This window comes from Haemaphysalis longicornis, unplaced genomic scaffold (assembly GCF_048455015.1).
Source record: "Haemaphysalis longicornis isolate Haplotype H1 unplaced genomic scaffold, Haemaphysalis longicornis Haplotype H1 scaffold_2, whole genome shotgun sequence".
Taxonomy (NCBI): Eukaryota; Metazoa; Arthropoda; class Arachnida; order Ixodida; family Ixodidae; genus Haemaphysalis; species Haemaphysalis longicornis.
Window position 1 is genome coordinate 269,748,740 of NW_027526295.1, and position 26,289 is coordinate 269,775,028.

The 26,289-nt window shown below is 48.6% G+C and overlaps 1 protein-coding gene across 1 annotated transcript; it reads right to left on the reverse strand.

The window, feature by feature from the left end:
• Positions 1-13,390: 13,390 nt before the first annotated feature.
• Positions 13,391-20,073, reverse strand: LOC144170687 (dual specificity protein phosphatase 19-like). Its single transcript, XM_077700631.1, has 3 exons — positions 19,605-20,073; positions 14,746-14,995; positions 13,391-14,270 (listed from the first exon to the last, which is right to left on the reverse strand). The coding sequence occupies exons 1-3, from the start codon at positions 19,813-19,815 to the stop codon at positions 14,135-14,137; spliced, it is 597 nt and encodes a 198-aa protein (XP_077556757.1). The 5' UTR covers positions 19,816-20,073; the 3' UTR covers positions 13,391-14,134.
• Positions 20,074-26,289: the final 6,216 nt, after the last annotated feature.

Sequence of the window (26,289 nt, forward strand, 5' to 3'; positions counted from 1 at the left end):
GACATCGGCAATTATTGGACTGTGCACAAATGTTTCCCTGGCGGAAGTGAGAGTTCGGACAGAAAAAAAAAGAACTAAAGCCGCTCCACTCAATGTGAAGGCTGCCGGAAGTAGAGAGCAGTGATTCGCCATATTGGGCTGCAGCGCCGTTATCCGCTCTCTGCTGCCACCCAATGCATTTCAAATTTCTCGCCTTCGCAGTGCTCGCGCGCCCCCTGAATGAAACTGCGCCAGCGGGAGTTCTGTTCTTTTTGTGCGTGCTTTAATTTCGTATGCTGGAGCTGTTTTGCGTCATTTCGAACACTTAATTTTTTTTCTTGCGCGGCTGGAGCCTTTCTGCGTTATTTCGAACGCGCCATTTTTTTTCTTGCGCAGCTGGAGCCTTTCTGCGTCATTTCGAACGCGCCTTTTTTTTTTTTTTCGCGGCCTATTTTTTTGTTTGTTATCGTAAAAACCAACCCAACGAGCGTTCCTAACTAAATGAACGCGGGGGCTGCCGGTTATATACACAGATTATATACACAGGGGGCTGCTGGTTATATACACGGGGGCGCGGCTTTCCTCCCGAAATTTTCGGCAAGGGGGTGATCTTTGAGGCTAGGCAACCGTTATGTAAACGTTCATTATATAAACTTGCTGCTCTCCATTTTGAATTTGGATTCTGTTCTCTCGTCGTTGCTCATGCCTTTTATATTTACTCTGTGACATACAATTTGTGAACTTTGTGTGCCGTGTGCTAAAAAGCTTCGCTGGTCAAACACCTTCAAAGAGTCGTATAGCTCATGATTATTATGCACTCGCTCGTCCCCTTCATTCTTCTCTTTTGTTTCGGGTTCGGCTCTTCCGGTGCAGAAACAGCCTCGCATCATGCGGCGCCTACGGAACCATTACAAACTAAATTTTGCTCATTTGGCTCACCGGCGGCGCCTGATGTCATTGCTGTTCCCATCGACGGAAATCAGTTATCCGCACGTGTTGAGAAGGATTTCGCTGGCTGATATCTGTTGTTACTTTAGCAACATGGAAAGATACGGGCATCATTGTTCCTACTTTCGGCGAAAGGAATGGAGCTGAGTGTGCATGAATGCAGCAGCCGAAGGGCAACAAATCTTGCCTCGCTTACTTCGGTTCTCATGGCTGACAGCTCGCTTTACTGAGTGGAGAGTCCCGTGCTTCAGTGGGGTTCGGTTCGGTGCAGGGGCATCCTGACGAGTGCCCAGCCCACGCCTGTGCGCTGTAGCTGAGCCATTTATTTTGTCTGACGGCGACTCCAAGCCAGCGCGCCGACACCGCGGTGGGGCCGGCAGCCGTTCCAGACAAAGTGACGCCGCGGAGCTGCGGGCCGCGCGTCTCCTCATGAAGCATCTGTGGGACCGTCCCCAGCGACTGATTCTGGTAACAGTCTCCGGCCTCCAAGCTGTGTTTGTGTCGTTTTGTGAATGACTGTTTCTCCCCGCGTCTTTCTTCTCGCTCGTGCCTACTCCAAGCAGCCCTCATACTGCCCATGAGAGTGTATTGCTTGTGGGGAGGTCGACTTTCGACCTCTCCACTCGCAACAGGCGGCTGTACTTTGTTTTTCTGAGTCTCCACATTCTTCTGGCGGCCGCAACGCTTGGACAGCCCAGTATTACGATCGGCGTGCGGTGCTGCGAAATCCCTCATCTATATTCTCGGGTTCGACCACCCAAGCCTTCCGTCGTTCGGGTGCCCACCCTCATCGACGGGATACGACCCGGCTTTTTACACAATGACACGTCGGCAACCCATGCTGCTGTGGACATAACCCGCTTTCGGCAGCTTTGTGGGCACCCAAGCGCCCGCCAAAGAAGGCTGCCCCAATGACCAAAAGCAAGGTCTCTTTTTTGCCTGCTCGGAGAAGCTCTGAGCAGCTCCAAGCAGCCCAAAACTGCTTTAGCCATACACTTTCTATGGGCAAATAAAATACGGAGCTGCTTGGTGCTGCTCAGAGCTTCTTTGAGCAGGCAAAAAAAAGAGACCATCATTTAGCGGAAGGGGTGACAAAGAGTTGCGCGGTGCGCCCCTATCAGTGGCAGGCTATGTGTTCCTGTCTTCTTGTCGGTGTGTCGCTCATCGTGGGAACCTTTGTGGCGTGTTCGAAACGCCGCTCTTCAACGAGCCGCCCAACGCCGGATTACCAGAGGAGGCCCAGGCGTCCTCCTGACGCTTCAACCTCGGTGGTTCGAGGGGCTTCGACCTTAGGCAGATTTCCTGTCTGTAGCCAACATGACGTCCACGTGTGTAAGAGGGAAAGCTGCCCTCTCTGTGGGAGTGTGTGGGCGCCAATTTCCGCGCCATGGGGTTTTCTGATTGGTGTGTTTCTGAACACAGCGAAGAAAAAGGATGGAAGGGTACGGATCCAATTCGCTGATTTAATAAATCGGGCGCAGGCGCGCACTACTCTGTTTATTCAGTCTCAAACTATGTAAAATCCTGTACATAATGTCTCTTTCTTCGATTTAGTCGGCCTCAGTGTTTGCCCCAACTCAGGACCAACGGACGCACACGCTAGCAGATCCGCAACAAAAGCCACACGACCTGACCGAGGAGCCACTACCAGGGAGATCGTAACAGAGCCAGCGTTAGCAGTGGTAACATGGCTAACGGCGCAGGCAAAAGAAAATTACCCCATGTGTGGTTTCAGCGGGACCCGGACAAAGAAATCGGTTCCTGAAGCGGAAAAGGCCGCTGCTGACAAGGAAAAACTACCAAAAGTGTTGAAAAGCAGCGGTAAAGCATCAGAGCATCACCCCGAACTGGTGGGTGCAGAAAAACCACATGGATTCGATAGGCATTTTTGTCTTTATTTCTTATATTGTCTTGGCGAAGGGAGGACAATTTCTTTATAATCTTCTGCCACGTGCATTGTAAACTGTCAATCAGAACTATAATTTATTGCGTTCGCCGGTGAAAGCTGTGAATCCTTTGGTTAGTTTTCGTTTAACAAATGCTGTGTTGAATGCTGGCTTGGTTTCGTGACCAAGCACGTGAGAACTTTACAAAGACAGCGTATTACGCAAAGTCGATTTGCTTCTTGAAGAGCGTTTTCATCTCGTTCGACCAGTATACCTCTGGCTGGTAGTATTTCACTGTGAAATACTTGTCTTTTAATAACCGAAGTTTCAACTTCGTAGGGTTTTGAACTTCGTCTAGAATGCCCCGGCGCATAGCTATCCAACACTTGATTTTGTAGCACTTCGTCCATATCGATCGATACAGCACGTTCGTCTTTTCGAAATGAAATTGTTGTTAGGGAAAACAAATTATATGAGCTTTATGTACCCGCATGGTGCAGCCCCTTTCCTGCATACTGACGCTCCGCTCGCGTTAGTTCTACGGTCGCACCAAAGCAGCGACGCCATGTCTCGTGTTAGAGTCATCTACGCCGCTGGCATGTTTCGGTTTTTGCCGGCTTTATGTTCCTCCTTCACTCTCGCCTCTCAAGACCCACTCGCTTACAAGCTATTTTGTATGCTTTGCTCCAACAAAGTTTTGCCTTGTACTCCGACTCGCAAACACCTAAATGAGCTGGGAATATTTCTGAGCATTTTTCAGTAGAGCAACTTTACTCAACTTCTGATGAAATTGCTTGCAGTGAATGCTTTATTTTATAACGAGTACGTCGGTTCATGGCAAAAAAAAGGTGCCGTAATAAAAAATTAGCCGCGTATCTGCTCCTTTCGTTGCAAATGTTGACGAAATGTAGACGATAGTCTTTCATCAACATTTACCAAGTAAATGTGTCCCTTCGCTTTCCCGCTCACTTCTCATACTGTTCCTCTCCCGTCGCGCTTCTCCCTAAGTAAACACTCTAGAGGTTTGCTCAAATAAGCTTAAATTTACCGCGTTCCATTGCTCCAGGCCGGGTGCCTCTATGCCAGCGCTGCCGTACTTCGGAGACGCGCGTGAATCGCGGCGCCTTGAACGTTTATAGAACCACGTTGCTCTACTCCAGGTGTGTTCCAAGCGGAACGTGGAACCAATCTACTAAAGCCTTTCGTGACTGTTTCCGTTTGATTTCTTAGGATGCCGCTAGAAGCTATTTTGGTGCGGGCGAAAGCAGGCGACGGAGTGAATTTTTTTATGCAGTAGATGCAGTATTTTATTTAAATCAAGCATCCATAAATTTGTTATAAAGGAACACTGCAAATATCACTTATGTATCGATTTTCTGCCTCCTGCTTGCGTAATGTTTTGTTCTTGTTCAACAAAGTTGACAAGTATGAACGTTGCCACCGGACTTAGACGTTTAGATTTGGCTGTGGGTATGTAAAACCATCGTGCAGCTTATGTTTCAGTTTGGCCGGGTGGCTGAATCGCTTTACAGACTATACAGGCAGACCAAAATTTGCTCGATTAAGTATCCCAAAAAAGAGTATCGTCTTTAAAAAAAGAATCATGTAGATATTGCGCCGTGGGTGAACTTGTGTTTCAGCGAAGCTGTTATCTGTGTTTGCGCTCATTCATGCTGCGTTTGACTCCGTTTATTGACGTCGTTCATGTGCAATCCAACACTAGTGATATTTCGGCGCAGTCCAGTATCGCGATTGTTAAATACCGCATTGTTGAGACATTTTTCCACTTCGGTATTACGGCCTAGTACTGACTCGCATTCAACGCTATCCTTTGCGACGTACCGAATCTGTTCTGCTTTGTGTTAACGAGTGGAATTGATGATATTGAATCTGTGTCATCAACTAAAGATTGCCTGTCATTCGTCTTGCGTCCCAAGCAATGCGTTGAGGCTACTCGACTTCGACGTCTGCTTCCATCATGAAGAGCCACCGCCTAAACACCAAGAGAACAACCGGAGGGTTATGTAGATGGCGGCTACTATGTCCTGAGAAATGTGTCTGAATCACGATATACTTTTTAAATTTCACGTTTCGAATTTTTGTTTATTATTTTTTATTTTTTATTTTGTGGGTCCGCCCCCACTCCTGAATCGAAATCCTGCGTACTCCACTGTCTTACGCCACCTCTCTCCTCACGTGCCCTGCCGTTTTCCATTCTCTCGCTCTCTGTCCACGGATCGACGGCACACATTTTTGCCGACGTGGGTCACGCAATGATCTCCCCGCTACTGTTCAACCTCGTGATGATCGGCGTGGCCAACCGACTTGCGAGAGTAGCGGACGCCTGACACACCATCTACGCCGACGACGTCACGTTATGGGTCACAGGAGGAAGCGACGGTCTCATAGAAACAACGCAGCAGAAAGCAGTCAACGCCATCGAGGAGCAACTGCGCGGCTCCGGACTCGTCTGCTCCTCGTCCAAGTCAGAACTGCTCATGCTCCCGCCGAAGGGAGCGGGCAGGAAAAGGAGGCATATGGAAGCCACATACGAACGCCCCCGGATAACGATCCGTACGGACGGAGGACAAGTCATACCGGAGGTCGACAAGATATGAGTACTCGGACTGCTTATTGAGCGAAATTGCGTCAACGGCGCGACGGTCACCAAGCTTGCAACGAAGGCGGCCGCAGCAATGCGCCTCATCAGGAGGGTATCTAACAGACGAGCGGGAATGAAAGAGGAAAGCCTCATTTGCCTCGTCCAATCCTTCGCAGTCAGCCACATAGCGTCTGTGCCCGCCTTCCACAACTGGCGGCCGTGCGAGCGCACCAAAATTGACGCCACCATACGTAAGGCATACAAGACAGTGCTTGGGCTCCTATGGAGCACGAATACCGAAAAGTTCATGCCCCCAAGCGTCCACAACACCCTGCATGAAATAGCCGAAGCGCAGCGAACGGCACTTAACTCGAGCGCCTCTCCGAGACGAGGACTGGCCGGCACATATTGCGACACCTGGGCCTTACGCCCACGGCGTACAGGACACAGAGCGAAGTCCCGCTACCGGACAATATCAGCCGACAGCTCAGTGTCTCCCCGATACCGCGCGATATGAACTCAGAGCACAACAAGGAGCGACGACTAGCAAGAGTCAAAGCCCTCATAGACCTTCATGCTAGAGACAACGGCGCCGTCTACGTGGACGCGGCGGTATAAAGACCGTAACGGCGCTTACGCGGCGGCGGTAGTAGAAGCATCAACGGGAGTTACAAGGACTGCGGCGAGCATCCATGCCAGGAAAGCGCACCACGCCGAAGAGGTGGCCATCGCCCTGGCCGTCGCCGACCCCAGCTGCACGACGGTGTTGTGCGACTCACAGAATTACGCCAAGAGCACAGTGTGCAGTGAGGCCGCGCGCGTCTTACGCAAGGCTGAAGACAACGGGCGCACCATCGCTGTGGTGATCAAATGGTTCCCCGCCCACATGAGCAACACCATATCGGGACGGGGGAACGCGAACCACAACGAGACGGCCAACGCAGTCGCGTGAGGACTCACCAACCGCGCGACAGCACGCCAGGCCGACCCGGGGTACGGGACCCTCGACATCACCAAAGACACGATGACCAGCTTCAACCACATAGTGAAGTGGTACATACTGAACAGACGAACTATGTCGCCCCCTCACCCGGGACTCACCCGAGCTGAGGCAGTGTTATATAGACAATTGCAGACGGGATCCGTGCTTACCCCGGTGCTTGCAAAACACATTTGCCCCAGTGTGTACGACAACATTTAGAAGTGAAAGTTCAGATATGGTAGCCAAAACAACACTAAAACTACAATAAAATGACGCAGTCTATACCTTGCATAGCCCAGCCATGGCTCCGAAGGTTCCCATAATTCGTTGGACCTTCTCACGTGGTTTCCGAATTATTGGACCTTTTGACCCTTTTGATCTCCTGACTCGTTGGATCTTTTGACTCGCTTTGGACCTTTGGACTCGTTGGATCTTCTGACTCTTTGGACCTTTTGACCCACATTGGACCTTTTGACCCGTTGGATCTTTTGACTCGGCTGTCACGTGATTATTGGATCTTTTGACTCTTTGGACCTTTTGACTCTTTGGACCTTTTGACCATAGGCGACGGAGCTCGTGCGCAGACCTCAAGGGATGCACGCGACGGCGCCCATAGGCCCCGTCACGGTGACAGCACCCCTCCCCCATGTGGATGGAGCCTAACCGAACTGCAGTTGTTCTCTCTCTCTCTCTCTCTCTCTCTCTCTCTCTCTCTCTCTCTCTCTCTCTCTCTCTCTCTCTCTCTCTCTCTCTCTCTCTCTCTCTCTCTCTCTCTCTCTCTCTCTCTCTAATAACTAGAACTCTTGTGCGGCCTTCCCTGCAGCAGCCGGGAGTTTACAATGGAAATGGCTGAGACAAGCAACCAAAGTCGTTATGCAGTCCATGATAGCTGCGAGCACGTCGGCGTGCTGCAAGCTGACTTTGTTCTCTCTTGCCCTAATAACGTCCATCACCCTTGTATGAATCGTCGACGGACGTTCAGCCCGTCGGGGCGCCATCACCCCGTGGGTCCACAGTCTGTACTCTCAGTTAACGTCATGACTCTAGCCCTCGAATAAGCCCAGGCAGTTTGGCGGTTCTCAAAGCGTACAGCTTCCTAACTTCGTGAATTAAGCAAAAAGCCCACCTATGAAAAGGCCGGGAATCACTTCGCCTATATGGAGATCGGGATGTAGGTACATCACGTATACCAGGGAGCCGTAGAACGTAGGCGATAACGTTACTTGCAGCTCCAGTTCGGTGCCACGGGTTCCGATGATGTAGCGGCAGCCTAGCGTCCTCACGCTCGATTGCGGTGATGATGGTGATGATGAACCTCGGCGAATGGCACATACCCTATCAGAAGTCCGACCAATCATCAGAGTAATGGAATAGTGGAGACCAGCGAGGTTAACCGAGCCGTCGCGGCGCTGACTTGCTACGCTTAGAAGATCCGTGAAGCGAACATTTTCATGTTCATCTAATCAACTTTCCTCATCATCACCTCATACTCTATGCCCTGTGAAAAAATAAACGCTATAAAAAACGAAAAACAGAAAAAACCTGTAAAAATGAAAAGAAAAATGTCATTTTGATGCACCCAAAATATTCAATCACAAAACTCTGTCAAGTTCTGTGCTCCGAAGAAACTCCAAGACAGCTTTGATTTCACCTGTAGCAAGGGTCCAAAATAGCCGACCAAGGGCACAAAATAACCATCAGCTCAAGTCCCGCACCAAGCTGCCTGCACAAAGACAATATGAGTTTCTAACCTACACGGTGTACTTTGGACACACGCATAACATGATGCATGTCTTCTCGTGAGTCACATGTGAAACAAAAAGGTGAAGATGGCTGCTGGGTTTTGCACAGGTAATGTCCTGTGTAATGTCCTGTGTAGGTCAGATCACAGTCTAAATGAAGCAGTACCATCTTCTCCATGAGCTTACCGATGCAGCTTAGAAGCGCAATAGGCCGATACGAATCAATATTCGTGGGGTCTTTGGCAAGTTTTAGAACTGGCACGATGCGAGCGCGCTTCCACCCAGGCTCAAGACGGCCGTTCTGCCAGGAGCGGTTGAATATTGACAAGGCCCACCACTTCGCTTTAGACATTTAGACATCCTGCTTTAGACATCCTGCGACATAAAACCGTATAAATATTTAAGGATACAACTGAGCTCGCGGTGCACAAATTCTTAGCTGGCTACGACTATCGAGAGATGAAGCAACCAGCCTCCGACCACTGAAAACAAATATATCTCGCAACGAGACGGCGGACGCCGCCGCGCGAGTACTTACCAACCGCGCGGCCGCCCCCACCGCCCTCGCCTCGGCGGAAGGAGCGGACTGTGAAGACTGTTATATGTGCAGTGATGACGACGATGAAACGGACCCACTACTCGGGTATGCGGAGGTGCTGGGCTGGTACCGGTACGGTCGCCGAACCATGCCCCCGCCCCACCCGGGACTGACACGCGAACAGGCGGTGTTATACAGACAACTTCAAACTAGATCCGTGCTCACGCCGGCGCTTGCGCGTTACGTGTGCCCGGAGGTGTTCGAAAGTGAAGTGTGCAGTGTGTGCAAAAGGGCTAAAGCAACTTTGACCCACATCCTCTGGGACTGTGACCTACATTCGGAAGAAGCGGTTGCCTCTCCCGGGCGACTGCCGGAAGACATAGCTCGTGCAGTGTTATCGCAGGACTTGACAGAACAATTGCAGGCCATCCAGCGGCTCGAGGTGGCTCTTGCCAGACAAACGCGTGGGGCTGAGCCGGCTGGAGACCGGGGGTATAAACCCCACAGGTCGACAGCGGGCCGGCCTAGCGGGTGTCTGGGAGGCAACACCCCGAAGACGCCTTAACTACGTCGGGTGGCGGGCGACCCTGCGTGGTCCTCCCCGCTACCTCCGCCGGACATTATAATAAAGTTTACTTCTCTCTCTCTCTCTCTCCCCACAGCGCGCTTCTTAACGCCATTTAGCTCACCAAACGTCCCGCCACCTGTACTCTTGATCCTTTTTTCAGCACCCAGTAGCATCATGGGCAGAGTAACGTCCTACACCCGAGGCTGACGACACACTGGCTAGCTCGCTCAAAGACGGCGGTTTCTTATAATCACAACACCAGCGGTCAAACATGCCCGAAGTTTCCAAAGCAGAGTCAAGTACACACAAGCAAAGGCCCTCCCTTGAGTCGGTCGCAGTCGTGACTCTTACGCCGCGAGCAACGGTGGTGGCCGCGCGCATGCGCAGAGTGTCCCTCGGCCGCACCACAACCCGGGGCAGCCTGCGCAGCCGAACATGCTGCGTTTTTAACCGCGAAGCTGTTGAGCAAATCGTTTGTGTATGGTGTCCGCGGTTAAAAATACCAAGAAAATGCCGAGCGCTCGTGCACGCGTGCCTCGAGTGCACGTTCGTCAAGCTAACCATACCCACTTAGGGATATTGGCCATTATAGGCAAGAAAAGAAAAAGAAACTCCAGCGTTTATCACGTGCCTCGAGCGTATACGTTCGCCAAGTCAAGCATACCCCGCTTAGGGATATCTACAAACATTGGCCACAAAAAAACTCCAGCGTTCGCCGTATCGTGGCAATTGTTAACACTTGCTCGGAACGAGAAAGACACGTCATAGCGTACGCCCCTCGTTCGTTCGTCTTCGTGTCGTCGTGCGCATACGCTCTGTAGCGTAGAAGAGCTGCGACTTGAATGTCGAAGCTCCAGTAGGTGATTATTGAGTGCGCGAGGCCCGGCCGCGGATAGTTCGCACGGCCGGCGAAGAGGCCGCGCTTCGAGAGGCTCGGCGTACAAAGCATCCGCTAGAGACGATAAGTCGCGCTTGCAGAGTGACGTACGAAAACGTCGACCAAAACGACGAGCTCACTCTGCCCTTGCTCAACGGAATTTCATTGAAGTGTCATGTCGCCGACGTAAACCACAACCCCCCAACGATACTAAGGGCCGTATTATGAGTCCGTCCTCCACTCTATTTGCTCCCTCCACTCGGCTGAGGAGTGGATTTCGGCAATGCTTATGCTGGGGGAAATCGATTTCAAGGCTCCCCTCCACTGGAGGCTCGAGTGGAGGAAGAACTCAGAATACCAGGGTAAAACTCAACTTTGTGTCCGTCAATGATCACCTCCAATAGCGTCGCTATTCAAGCCTTGCGCGTCAGTGCAAGCTTGCCTTTTTTTTTTTTTTCCCGGTATGCGCGCTTCCCCGCACAGCACTGAGCCTCGGCGGGAAAGTTCGTTGGCGAGTCGTGTTGCGCGCTGAAGCATAGGCGTCGTGTCAACACATACACATCCCAGTCGATCCTTAACAAAGCGATTAGGTGTCCTCGGACATGTTTATTCGTTTTCAAGAAGGCAGATGCTATCGCCGTTTTTGATGCAAAGCAGAATAGACTACAGAATGCGGCATTCATGAAAAATTTTAGCGGGAACAGAGAAACAGTTTGCTCAAACAAAGTTTTTAAGACGCACATTTATTGTAGTAACACCCAGTATCAGCACATCTGGTGTGTAGTGCAAACAAAAAAACGCATAGCACCGCGCCCTCCTGACCCCTACAGACCAGACTCCTGGACCAAGGAGCCCTTCCACGGCCTGAGCCCTCCTCTATTATCAGTCCCGGACTGTTCCGGGACTGCCGCAACCCGGCGATCGGCTTTCCCGTGTATTCCTATGTGACCGCCGGTCCGAAGGCAGTCCACGGACTGCCCGCGGACTGTCCAGGACAGGTAAATCGAGGATGCCTAAAGTTTACTCCTCCTCAGCTCCTTTTCTATTGTAGGCGGCTATTTAAAACAGAAATTCTGCCCGCGTGGGTGCCCTAGTTATTTTGCGGCACGTTTCACTGTCGGAGCACCTCATCACCATACCAGGCGCGCTTTTTTTCTAGCATCAATGAAAATAAGGGCAGAAGATATCACAAGAAAGGTCGTCTGTTGTGGCAATAACCACGCTTTCGATAGAAGTCCCTCGCAGATGTCCAGACATAAGCAAATATTTCGTCAAATCGTAAATTACGCAATATCTGCGTCGATAGCAGTCAAAACCCGATTTAACAAAACCCGATGTAACGATTGTCCCGATTTAATGAAGATATCTCCCCCCCCCCCCCCCCCCCCCCCCCCCCCCCGAGATGTCCGTAGAGCACAACGCTTAACTCGAAATAACGGAACCAATATCATGATCAGTCCCAGTTTAACGAACCTATTCTCGAAATATGCAGCTCGAAAAGTGTTAACTGTTTGTCTATTTTGTAGAGGACGCCTCAAAATTTATTCATGGCGCGCCAGAGATAACATCGCGGAACACCTTTGTTCCGCTTTTACTAAACTGCCCGGCGCAAAACGGGGGTTGTAATATTGAGTTAAAGTAACCAGATGGCGCCAACGAAAAGTTTTGTTCGCACGATGATAGGCGCTGTTCCAGTTCGGCCTTCGGCGGTCGGATTTTTCATCGTGTGTTTTGTGTTGTTTGTTCACCATCGTCCTGCGAGTAGTTCCCGTGCGTTAGCCCTTCTTTTACATTGTTCTCAGTTAGAACACATGTAGTTTTTGTGAAGTTCAAGTTGTTGAGCCTACAGTCCGTCTATCATTCCTACTAGTGTGGGTAGAAGTGGTGTGTGCAAGCAAGCGCACCGCTAAACCTTGTGACGAGCCTGCCGGACATGGAGTCCGCCAAGAAAAGAAAAAAGGATGGGGCGGCTGAAGACGCTGACGAAGACGTTGAACATATCGAAGTTCCCGTGCGGTCACCGGGTCAAGTGACCGGGCCAAGCCCTTGATCTGCTGCGGATGTTTTCCATAAGGCACCAAGGACACGGAAGACGCACTGGCCGCACTACAAACTTGCGAGAAAATAGTGCTGCCGTTGCTTACAAAGCGCTGCCGTTGCTGCCGTTGCTTACAAAGTCCCCCGGGAACCGTTCTTGTTCAGGTAACAATTTTCGCATATACGCGCGCGCCGCAATTTAGCATTTATGCTTCGCAGATACGACGCCGCATAAGCTTCCTGGATGCCTCTACTCTCTACAGTATAAATCGAATGTACCGAAGAGACCAAGAAATGCCGAACTCAATATACCGAATTTCTCGTTTTAACGAAATCATTCGCGACTTTCCTGAACTATGTTCATTCGAGTTTTGATGTATCAGCATCCTGAACATTCAAAAAACTTATGACTCAGCGCATAGACATCGATGGCAATTTATTCCGGTGATTTCCATGCAGTGTTAACAAAACACAAGAACATTGCATGCACCAGATTTCAACACATATACTTACTCCGCCCTGAGTTTTGCGACTGCCCCGCATCCTTGACCGACCTCGCGTGACTATAATCTTTTGGTTTCCAACAAAACGAACCAAACAAAAAAGGCGTTCTAAACTCCTGAATTGCTAGGAGGCCCCAAACCTCGAACCGATCTTCCTGCGTGATAAATTGATGATTTTCAGCTTTTAATAACCGCGCGTTCGCAAACTCCTTCGTAACATGTGCTAGAGGCCCACTTTGGGGACTACGCACCTCTAAAATACACAAAACAAAGTGATTTATTTGCTTAAAATTCAGTTTAAACGGAAAAAAGAATCACTCTTCGCAAATGCCTCCAAGTATCGCTGTCTGTGCACTGTGGCCGCCTGTACGGGCTGAATTATGCAACACAACTCTGACCCACGTCAAGATTTAGAGCGCACATTCTTTGACAGAAACCTTGAGTGTCAACTCTTTGGGATGGATTCGAAATGTCAGCTCTTTCCTATTGCTTGGTGACCTCAAGGCTTCAAGCGCGTTCTCTGTGAACACTGAGCGTTGCACAGCCATTGGGCTCTCTACAACCAGCAGACTATGAATCTTTGGCCCATTCATTCGTAGCTCCACCTCATACCTCATAGAAAGCGCGTGCTTGATGTTTCGCCGGTCTTCATCAGAGAAGCAGTCATTGAGGGTTTCTTTCAGTTAGCCTTATGCCGCTGTCTACTCCCCCCCCCCCTTGCTGCCCGTACCGCTGCAAAACTATTGACCGAGGCCTCAAGCCATGGCAAGAAAGGCTTTGTTTTCTTTTTAACTGGAAAGTGTGTTATTCCGGGATTCACGAAGATTTCACTTACGTGATATGTCACGGAAATGACGCCAGTACAACGAAGCAAGCGGCCTGTAAAGGGTGCACCCCTGCACACGCGGTCTTCTTGCGGGGAAGCAACCTTTAGTCCTAAAGAGTAAAAGTAGAGAGGGGAATATTGCCTAGGACAGTTACCACCTGTAACAGGGAAAAGAAAGTATTTCGGGCCTAATAAGCTTTAGTGCCTGCCGTAAGCAGCGCTAGTATTAAACCAAGGGTGTAAAACATGGTTATATTAGCCCTTTTTGGTCGGATGACATGTCATCACCCCGCTTCAAAGGGGAAACCAATAGCAGTCATCATCATCTTCGTCATCAGTACGATATACTTGGGGTTGTTCGTTTTCGGGTTTTAGGTTTCAGCACCAAAGCGTTTTATGCCGGGATACACCAACATTTCACTGATGTCATATCCGTCACGGAAATGACACCAGTAAACTTTTGCCGAAGCGCCCCGTTAGCAGAACATCGCTCACCAAGCACACCCACAAGAAAGCCGCAGACCCGCAAATCATGCTTTGCTGCAGATTTCGCTGCACATTTCCCTTTCGTGTTTTACTGATTCCTATGACAAAGAAATCAACCACAGCTTTTTTTTTTTTTTCAGTAAAGTAAGTGCATTCCCTTCTATAGCTCGGCGAGCTGCCTCATGAAGCCGTCGTTGGGGCGCACCAGCGGTCGAGCGGCCCGAGCCTTCTCCAGAGCGCCTACCAGGTTCATCCCACGACGCAAGATCAGGTATGCCACCACGAGAGCACCGGATCTGCGAAGAGCAAGCGGCAAGCATTCACGCGAAAAATAAGAAAACGCATTCTTGCATGCTTGAATCGTTGCACAAGCAACGCGCGTGAAGGCGTCCCGAGCAATATATCAGCACAAACAATTGCGATGCAATTTTCGTTCACGCCAGAGGTGGTTTCCTATTGTAAGGCTGATGACTATGCTACGATTGTGACACTGTAAAGAATTGAGTGGTAATTTGAAATAGGCCGCTGGCTTCAAACGCGACCACGCCACAAGACTATGTGTACAGGTCGCGAATGCGGCGACGCCACATACGGACTGCTACGTCAAATCTCTATGGTCGCGAAGAGGATACTGCGCACGCCCTCCCGTGTTTCATTAAATAGGAGCTTATTTGCGGCTGTTCCTGACCAAACCTAATCTCGTTTGTGGTATAATCCGCACAGTGCCATCGGGCTATTCCCAAAGAAACAGCTGAATATTACACAAGGTACCTTGAAATCCCCGCATTGCAATGGACGAACACAGCTCCGCCGGAAGACAGCGCCGTGTCGATAAAGTCGCACACGTGGTTGACGGTGTCGCGGGTCAGCGTGAACTCTGGCAGGTCGAGGAGCTGCAGCGGCAAGTAAGTCACTCCATTGCCTTCTTGAAAGTTGGGCACCGTTGCCGCGGCCGCGTTTACAACATGCGTCACGCCTCGAGCCTGCAGCAGCCGTAAGTCGGCGGCCGCGTCCTGGGAGCCTGGAAAGGAACGTTGGCAACTTTGACTCTGCTCTTCATTCCGAAGCGCGCGAGCGAGCCGGAAGGAAAGCATAAAGTTCATCTTAAGCGCACAAAAAAACACACGGACACAGGAGACAAGGACAAGCGCTTGTCCGTGTATTCTTCTTCTGTGTGCATGCCTTCTGTGTCCGCGTGTTTTTTGTGCGCTTAAGATGAACGTTATGGAATACCAACTAGCCCGAACGCAAGCCCTTCTTCAGGAAGGAAAGCAGTTGTGTACGCGCGTACAGGTGTACTGCAGTCGCCCTCAGTATGACCTGCAGCACTCATTAGTAGCAGTCACACCTTGCTTTATACAACCTACGTTTGTGCCCGCTACTCCAAACCAAGTACACATTGGATGTACAACGTCCAATGCACCAGATTTTATAGTAACTTTTATGGCGAAGGTCATCATTTCAAGAATACTATCTCCTTAATACCAATGGGCGTTGCATGTCGTACTGAGCGCCACGTATCTATTTACGACGGAACAAAAAAAAACGCATCCTCACAAGCGCAGCTGCCATAAATCCGTAAAGTGAAGCTATACGGCCTCTTGAAAGAACAGACCTCCAGACCGCTGGCCGAAGTCCCGATTCCCGAACGACCACCGCAGTGGGCAGTTACTCAAGGCAAGAATCATCAAAGATTGTCGAGGATTTTAATTTGTATGTATTCCAGGGTGTCGCACCGGAACCGAACCGGTATCTTTGCCGAAACTTAACCCAAACCCAAAAAGTGTTTTTTTGAGCCAGCTGAACCGGAACCGGAACTGAATAAAAAAAAATAACCGTTACCGGTTCGCGACGAAACGATTCAACTATCCATTGTTGATGATGGGTGGCCAGTGTCATTTGGGGCTTTTTTTTTTTTTTTTTTTCGCGCACCATCGCTTACAATCTCTGGCGCGTTTTTTATGTATATAGTCACGAACGCTCTCTTCGTAACTATAACATACTGAAAGGGCTGCCCATTAATGTCGAAACGGTATGTTGCTGCTAGTCGAGGAAGCAGGATGCAAGGCTTGGCAAAATAAATGTCATTCTTCGCAGGCTAGCTAGAGGAGAAATCAACCGCTGACACTGCCCTTCCCTTGCTGAGACGGTGCAGGGGGCCAGGGGCAACCAGGACGCGAGATTGCTGCACTGCGCACCGGCCACGGTTCAAACCGTAAATGCGCCTAATTGTAGCCCCTCCAATGCTTTGAAGTTTAGGATTGTTGGTACATAACCGTAAGACTGAAAACATCTCGACGAGCGGGACGCAAGAAGAGAAACGCATACCTGAGCTGACTATAGAAACCACATGGTTTTATTGGTGATGGTCATCCGCTTTATGGAAATGAGGCGAACCCCATGAAACAAGAAAGAGCGCAAAAGAAGGCGAAGTGGTGCCGCAAAAACAAGTTTCTAAAACAATCAACAGGGGGTTAACAAAAGACATGTGCCAATGCAAAATTTCGCGTGTCAATTCGCAATTGGAGAAGAGTGTCCTCTTTCGACTTCAAAGGTGTGCCCAGCGTTGGTCACCAGACGCTCGAGTTCACTGAATGCCACTGGAGCCTTTTGTGCTGTTGCCTCTGATACAGGAAAAGCTAGACCTCCACCGGGGTATGGAACGCCCTGTTGTGCTCGCGGGCGGGCGGACGCGCGCTTTAGGTGGAAGCTTTTTGTACACTGTTTTGATAAAAGAATGCAGGCAGCATTATTCCCGTTTTGTTGACGTGGTAACGAGCCCAATACCAAAGGTGCCACGGCCCCTTGCCGGCGTTGCTTCTCTGCTGCGCCTCTTTACACGCTTGTCTGTGGACGCTAAATTACTCATTATAAAAGCAAAGCCCAACCGTGCCTAATTTGAAGGAAGTAACCTTTGGTAACTTTCTCAACTTCGTTATGGCCTCAAGGACGTTGTTTTCACCAAAAAAGATAAGAAACATCGAAAAATGTTCCTATTTCCCGCTACAAAACGTCGGCAGTTGTCTAAAATTAAAAGAGAGTTAACAGTGCGTTAACTCTTTGTCAGCATTCAGGTGGTACCATAAAATGAAACAAGAGGCACAAATAAACGTCACAGTCATGTCTCTTAGCGGTGGCTTTATGTAGTACCTAAGGCGACTAGGGACTGGGTGAAGAAGTGAATGGCACGTTTTTTTATTAATACCTGGCCTATTTGTTGAAAGTTGGCTTACTGCACCACGTTTACTAGCAAAGAAAATCAGCATTATGAATATAAAAAATTTGTACATAAGGTTTATGGTGAGTTTGAACTACAAAACTTTTTTTCACACTTCATTATTAATTCAAATCTAAACCAGTTCGCGAACCGGTTTGGTGTATTATTTAGTCGAACCGGAACTTAACCGGCACGAAATGAATTTATCCGAACACGAACAGTAACCAAACCAGTATTTTTTTACGGTTCGACACACTGCTGTTTTTTCCATACACAGCAAAGGCCGACAAAATTGCACACAAGCCGCTTGAGAAGTCCGTCAGCCTGCTTTGAGGTTGTGGGGGCTTCGAGGTTGGGGGGGGGGGGGGGGGAGGAGGAGGAGGAGGAGGAGGGGGGCTATGCAGCAGACGGCAGTATTCATGCTGCGGAGTTACTGCAGAAATCAGCATAGTAATTGACATGGGCGTCCGGAAGGGGGGGCAAGGGGGGGCAACTGCCCCCCCTTGGAGATTCGGATATTTTTATGCACTACAAAAAAGCTGCACAGCTTGGTTGGCCCATAATTAACATAACTTTGCCCTGAAGGGCGGAAGAGAAGAGAGAATGACGCCGACGTTCTCTCCTTTGTCCCGCCCTTTAGCGCAAGGTTTTTTTTAATTATGCACGTGTACCAACTTGCCCAGCAATCCATGCTACTCAAATGATTAGTACACTCAGGTCCTGCATATCCGCATGGAACGCCCTTCAGGAATGCGGTCAACATTGCACTTTAGACGGTGGGACTCTTCGATTTACAGTCTTGGACTCGCCACCGACTCCCCGAGAAGCAGTCCGGCATTAGATTTTCCCATGCATACCTATGGCTTCGGGGAATCCTCGGACTACCCGCGGACTCTCCACGGTGAGTCCGAGACTGTAAATCTAAGAGCCCCACTGACTGACATTGCCGGTCATGTGACGGCAGTGAAACAGACTGCCTGTGCTGGCTTAAAATTTAAGATAGCGAACAATTCTGAAAGGCTTGACTTTTTTTTTTCTCTTAGCTCTAGATTTATGCAGTCTTACCACAAGAACATCAGTTTTCAGACAAATTTGCAGCTATATCTAGCTTAAAATCTTCACCTCTACAGGGAGAGTGTAACGTCCTCCCGGGCCACGGAGGCGAACCTTTTCTTGCCTCCATGTCCCGTCCCGTCCCATCACCTTGTACACCCTTTTCTTTGAAATTGCGAAATGTCGGCACAAACCAAGCCCCGAAACAAAACCTATAAATCAGCCCCTCAAAACGCTTGTACGCCTTTATGGCATTGAAAGTGAGGGAGGCCAGTAGTATCTTTATTGTGTGAGCCATTTCAACAGACTTCATCACACATGCCATCCCACAATTTGCCCAGAAAAACTCGAGGCGTCTGCAGCTGCTATTCAAGGAACATTGACGGAGTGCAGTTGAATGTATGTGAACGTATTTTGGCGTATCAGTTGGCGTAAGTCAAGAACCCTCACGCAGTGAGGCTGGCCACTCTTCTTTACAAAGTGACAGTAACTTTTCGCATTTTCTTTATTAACTTTATTTCTTTGCTCGGTAATAAATTCCAATGCATATTCTCCAAGTCTGATTCTAATTTGCTGTTTGTAATTTTTGTAACCACAAATAGCGCCTTTTTGGTGCTATCCAACCGTACACCCCCCTCCCCCCCCCCCCTTGCTAATGGATGCCCCCCCTTGCAAAAAGTTCTGCGGACGCCCTTGGTAATTGACCAGGGATTTATACACTCCCCCCCCCCCCCCCTCGAAGGATTTCGACCTTCCAACCACAAGCACCCTGCCCAAGGACTTATACACCCCCCCTTCCCTCCCAACAGCCCCCCAACACACTCCCCGGAGGATTTCCACACCCCTCCACAGCCGAAATTCTGGGTAAACCTGTGTAATTGACATCAGCCAACTGTAGCAGCCCCATTGCACTTTCCCAATAATTTTCCTTGTTTTGCTGGGCTTGATGTGTACGTGTGTGTGGGGGGGGAAGGGGGGGCGGGGGTGAAGGGAGCTTTGGTCAGTGCACCGCTTAGCGATATTTTTGTTTGTGAACTGAACCCAGCACTCCGAAATACTTGCGGATCCGAAAATTCTAAATATCCCCGATACACGAACGCCCGCAAGTCCGCTCAACTCTTCAGACTTCGCGCCCTACTTTCCCGTGTACGGTAGCGCCACAGAGCGCTGAAAGACGCCACAGCAGGATTTTCAGTACGTCGAGCCACCGCTTCATGTCGCCACGGCCGTGCCAGCTAAGGCCAACTTAACAAAATGCCGTGACCCGTGCGCCGAACGACGCTTCCAGATTACCGTTAGCCTGAGGCAGGTTAGTGGCTGCAAAGAGGGCATACTTTAGTTGCGTGATTGAGGGGCCCACCTATGTAAAGGCCAGGAAGCACTTGGCCTATCTGCAGATCTGGCTGGAGGTCCACCACGTATCCGGGCTGGCCGTCGGAGCGAGGCGGCGACGTTGCTCGCGGCTCCCCAGTGTCGTCGCGGGTCTCTGTGTAGCGACGGCCGTCCGTCGTTCTCACGCTCGTCTGGACCTTTCTCAGTGATTTTGCGTCGAAAGATGCTATACTATCCATGCGGCTATCCACCTCCACGATTGGTTCTTGTATTTAACAAAGCGCACTCAGGGCGAGGTTCGTGCCGAAAAGTACGAAGGTCAAACTGCCGAAACTCTGACCGTGTTTGTGCAGCCTCCGCACACTACAAAATTTGCGTCTTGTGTTTCCCTTTCCTACGAAGAACTATTGATCAGAATTACCGAATACCACAAATAATCCACATGTCGTTTGTCGGCAAATGGCCGTTTGGGGGCGGGCGTGGAGCAATGACTGTCGATGTCACGACTCACTAGGCGTTACTCCATTGCGTCAGTGTTTGTTGGTTCAAGATCAAATTGACTCCAGTTTGGGGGGGCTTAAAATCAGTGGTGAAATCAGGCTGAAGAGAAGCAAATCAGATCCTCTCGATCATCATGCGGAAGTGCCGTACAGAAAGCACGCGTCCCATCGCAGTATTTTTATGTATGTGTGTATGTTTATGTATGTCCGTACGTACGTACGTATGCTAAACCTTAATTATTCGACTCAGCCAGAGAATAAAAATGGCAGCATCTCCACTCCGTGGATGATGGCGAGGGTGTGTAGTATGAGGACTCAAAATAACATCCAAGTTGCGCCCCGGGTGACATCTGATTTGTGCACCAACCGTCATTCAATTTTAGCCGTGAGTAGCCCCTTGATTGTTCCCTAAATGAGAGTGCAACTCATGGTTCAAATCGAATTTCGCTTGATTTTCGCTTGATGGTGGCGTGCGCACGGATGGACAATGGGAGGTCCTAAGGTACTCCGCACTGTTACAGGCGAGGGAGTAAGCCGTTTGACTCTCGGGCACTAACTCACGGTCGTAGCCCAATGGGTAAAACGACTTACACTAACTCTGTCTGGTCTACCAGAGACAGGCTCGAATCCTACCGGTGCCTGTGTGATCGTTTGCTATTGTAAATGCTATGCGCACGGACGCGGACGGACATTGTGCGGTCCTAAGCTGCTCCGCACCTAAAAGCTGTTTTGCATCACGATGAATTTAGTGACCACAACCTTCCAAGCACGCGATACGTTCTTCTGAAACAAGTACCTTATTGGGACCGCATTAACTTTGATACAATTAACTCCGGGCTTCAGCATTTCTGCAGTTCTTCCCTCAAAACACTTTGTCAGCGTCCTGTATGTGATAACTAACCGCATTCAAGAATAAGTTGCTTCGCACCAAGCAACCGTGTTTGTACCACATATAACAATTTTAAGATATCAAGTTCACGCGGTTGTGTGGGCGATAGACGGTGTGAAAAGTTCTGAAACGCACTGCCGACACGCCTATAGCATTTCTCTTCAGCATAGCTTTCAGAAATATGTATTAAATGGCGAAATTCTATATGATGGGAAAATGGCCTTTACCTAGCTGTATTTTGAAACCCCCAGAAAAAAAAGCAAAAGCGAGTAACTGCCGCCAATCCTATCTTTGATCTTTAACCTCCATAGCATGCAAACTTCCAGAACACGTATCTAACGTCGCCAAGCAACTGGATATGAATGGCTAGTTTTTCACGAGGCAGCATGGATTCCGTAAACACCTTTCGTGTGAAACCCAAGAAGAACTTACTAACGAGCTGTTTTTAGAGATGGATGACCCACCATATATATAAGCTTATTGCATTTTTCTCAGACTTTCAGGAACCTCTCACGGCGTTTTACCTTTGCTCTTCATACGTTAATCACTAAGGTCGGAAAATTCCTTCCAGAAAATTCCTGATTCAGACATTGCTTGTAATTTTGGAAACAATTCAGTGTTATTAAGAATCATTCATCCGTAACGTAAGATCTGGTGTACTGCAGGAGGGCGTCCTGTGCCCACTGCTGTTCCGTATATGAACAAGCTTCCAGCTAACATTACTTCCTCTATCTGTTCGCCTACAGAGTTGAGGCTAGCAGTATCAATAAATAAATAAGTGTAAGCTCATGACGTCCAGGCAAAATCAATACAAATTTAAAGTTATTATACTCCATAGGCATGGAACTCGCGCTTTCTTATTAGTATCTAGACCTTGTATTTTATTTTAAGGCTAGTATCTAACCTTTTACCAAACATATCTTGGGATCTGCACATAGGTAGGCATACTCACTCGTGAGTGCACTCATTTGTGGTCATTTGTACTCAAGCTCACGAATGAGTACGATGACGAGTGAGTACAGGCCCAGACTAAAAAAGTGAGTGCGATGACAAGTTAGTACAGACGCTGTACTCATGAGTACGTGCACTCGCAAATAGTACTCACGAGTACGGTACTCGCGAGTGGGTGTTGACGCCCGCAACTCCACGATGGCGTGTGATTTATTCGCGGTTGTAGCGTACGCTGCTAGTATGTGTGTGTGTATTGTTGGTCTCCCATCAATGCACTCATAAAATTTTGTATGTGGAGGATGTGGGGAGATAGATTTTACTATTGTTCAACTCATGACGTCTAAAGCAATTAATGCTTGATGTGCATTTTAGTCTGATAATGCACTCTTATAAATACATTTAAAATCATTGCAATCGTCCCCACCTTTCTTATCATCCCACAAATAGTGTAGTAAGTGCACAAGCTGTAGTGGGGACTCTTGTGTTATACAGTTGAGTCCATCATTGCGTGAATGCGAGCCGTTGATTCCGATTACAAATTAGTAGAGACACTTGAATACGGGTAAAAGAGAGTACAGATTGAGTACCAGTAAAAGTGAGTACAGATTGAGTACGAGTACAACTTAGCGCAGGTGAGTTGAGCACGAATAAGTACAGATTTAGTACGAGTACTCGTTAGGACATACGAGTTTCAGTACAGGTCAGTACGAATACAAGTGAGTATGCGATGAGGAGATTTTTGAGTCTGAGTTTGAATGAGTACAGCCTGAAGTAAAAAAAATGTGATTGAGTTTGAGTGAAGTATCTCTCTGTGGCCGACCTATGGGTCTGCACATAGAAAAAATGACCAACAACGCGTACTTAATTGCGCTTCTAAGTTCGCTAAAACGATTGTGGATATCGAGGTTGAACCACCATATGCGCGACGGTCTCAAACTTTCACATGTTCTTGCTCAAAGCAGAATTTTTTGTATTATGGGAATAGATCGGCATTGGATCACGAAATAAATGAATTGTATTGCTCTGTAAAAACTGGTGCGCAAAAATTTTAGCGATTCTTTAAAATTTGTGTAAATATTTTTATTCGTTGGTTGTCATTAAGACACGCACAACATACAAAGTCACGGGATGCCCCAAGTAGAAAAATTTCGAAAAAAATATTTGTGAATCTAAAATTTAACATCGTGTGCGCTTATATGGACATATCGGAGTAAGCCTATGTTTCAGTTTCTGCATTCTATTAGAAAGCGCGATCATATTAGACTAAATCAGGACTTTCTAAAAGTAATTTCTTGGTGTGAGAACTGGCAGATACCCGTTAATTTTGCTAAAACAGACTTTATGAGTATTAGGCTTAAAAAAGGCCCCCTTTTGTTCCAGTACTCTACCAACAATACAATGCTATCAGAAGTAACGCAATACAAGTACCTCGGTCTCTGGATTACAAAAAAAATTGGGCCCATCTCCCCGCGAGGGGGACTCGAGTTATTGCGTCGCATAGGGGGTGGGTGTATTGCGTTAACGTTTAGTGTTTGGGGAGTTGGTGGTAGTGAATGCGTTGTATCAGCAGCTTCTTGACGTAGTTTGAATGAGTCAAGGATATAAGGCGCGTTCGTAGCCTTTGATTCTGTGTCGGTTTTGTGGCGCAGTGGGAAGATCACCATGTACCTCGCGTTCCGCCCACAGGTAGTGAATGCGTTGTATCAGCAGCTTCTTGACGTAGTTTGAATGAGTCAAGGATATAAGGCGCGTTCGTAGCCTTTAATTCAGTGTCGGCTTTGTGGCGCAGTGGGAAGAGCACCATGTACTTTGCGTTCCGCCCGCAGGGTCGTGGGATCGAAACCAGGCGCCGATAAGTATTATTTTTTATATAGTGTAGGGGGAGGGGTGTGGACCTGTTGTTGAGAGCGAGGAGGGTAGCGTGATGCGGGAGAGGAGGAGTGGGGGAGAGGGCGCACCTGCGCGCTGAGCTGTTGCGGACGGACGGCGGACGTTACATGTGAGTTAAAGAAATGCTCTGCATTTAAAATCTATCCTGGTCAAAACACATTGATTTCGTAGTAGCTAAATCCCTCCGCAAACTTGTCTTCCTAAAGCAGTAACCACATGGCGCTATTAAAGACGATAGTCTTTCTTGGGCAACTTAAACCCAGAAATTTTGGCCTGTCTGTCTGTCTGTCTATCTGTGACTCGATTCAGCCACCCGGCCAAAGCAATACAAGCCCTGCGCAATAGTCTTATATAGTCACAGCTAAATCTACCCGTCTAAGTCCGGTGTAATGTCCATACTTGTCAACATTGTTGAAGAAGAACAAGACATTACGCAAATATAAGACAACCAATTAATACAGAAGTGCTATTTGCAGTGTTTCTTTATAAAAAATCACACATGCTTGATTTTTGCGAAATAAATACGTCATCAACTGCAGAAAAAAAATTCAATCCGCCGTCGCCTGCTGTCGCCCGCGCCACTATAGCTTCTGGCGCCATTTTAAAAAATCAACCGGCAACAGTTACGAAAGGTTGCACTAGATAGGTTCCACGTTCTGCTTGCAACGCACGTGGAGTAGGGAAACGCGGTTCTATAAACGTTGAAGTAGGGCGTCTCGATTAACGCGCGTCTTTGCCGTACGGCAGCGTTCGGATCAAGACACCCGGTTTAGAGCAGTGGAACGCGGGAAATTTAAAATGATTTAAGCAAACCTTTGGCGTCTTTACCTTGGGAGGAGCGCGACGCAAGAGGAAAAACATGAGAGGTGAGCGGGAAAGCGAAGGGAGGCATTTACTTGGCAAAAGTCGATAAAGACTATCAGATACGCGGCTTTTTTTTTTTTTTTTTTGCGAGCGACGCGACGAGCGATTCGACAGGGATCCGCAATCGCTCGTCCCAATCGCTAGCTGGGGCAGCCACCACATGAAATCGATCGCGCGAACGACGCGACGAGCGATCCTAATATTGCCGCACAGTGTCCAATACGATTATTGAAGAACACACGGCAGCAAAGTTTTTTTATGTGTGCATTTGTCACAAAAACTGGAAATAAACGTGTTTCAGTGAGCAGAGGGTCGTAGATGCACTGTGCCACTGTGCCGCCGCTCGCCCCTTCCTCTCGTTCTATCCCTGAGCCGGAAGTTGCGCCCCTTAAGGCTCTCCTATTGGCTGGTCGCTCAGGCCACTTCCGGGAGGTAAGCGACTTTTTCTGGCGACCCAGAACCGAGCGATTCGATGAGCGATTTGGTCCGCGGCAAAAAAATAGTCGGTCGCTGGTCGCGTCGCTCCGCAAATCACTCCATGTGGTTAGCGCTATAGACGTTCTTTAAGATCGACTACACTAACTGTTCGTCTCCTCGCTTACAATGCCATTATCCGTCCTACGCTGGAGTATGCTGTGGTCATATGGGACCTGATATCCAAAAACTTGAAAGGGTGCAAAAAAAGGTTGTTAGGTTCATTTATAACTCGTACAGTCCGACTTCTATTACAAACCTTGTTTTGAAAGGCAAGTTGCCGATAATTCCGGACCGAAATCGAATATTGCGCTTAAAATTTCTCTTCCAGTTGATAAAAGGTCACTATGTGGTTGACACATCACATATCGTTAACTTTTCATCTGGTTACGCGACAAGACAGAGACACAATCTGACTATAGCACCACTAATGCAACGAACCAATTGTTTCAAATATTCATTTTTTCCTAGGACAATCCTGGATTGGAATAACCTACATAACGATGTTGTTCCGCTAAGTACGTTGCCTGCTTTTGAAGATTCACTGCAGTAATGATTGTTATCTATGTTTGCACTTTTTTTTTGTTGATTCTCTGCTTTTGAAGAATCACTGCAGCTATCACTGTAAAATACGCTTGTACTTCGTTTGCTTTTGATTGTTGTTTGCCACTTATGTTCATGTTTTGTACCACCCCTGCTATAATCGTATTGTAAAAGATCGCAGTATCAATAAATAAGTAAATAAATAAATTGGCCGCGTATCTGCTCCTTTCGTTGCAAATGACGTCAAAAGACGATAGTCTTTATCGGCTTTTGCGAAGTAAATGCCTCCCTTCGCTTTCCCGCTCACCTCTCATGTTGTTCCTCTTGCGTCGCGCTCCTCCCAAGGTAAAGACGCCAAATGTTTGCTTAAATCATTTTAAATTTCCCGCGTTCCACTGCTCCAAACCGGGTGTCTCGATGCGAACGCTGCCGTACGGCGAAGACGCGCGTTAATCGAGGCACCATACTTCAACGTTTATAGAACCGCGTTTCCCTACTCCACGTGCGTTGCAAGCAGAACGTGGAAACTATCTAGTGGAACCTTGCGTAACTGTTGCCGGTTGGTTTCTTAAAATGGCGCCAGAAGCTTAGTGGCGCGGGCG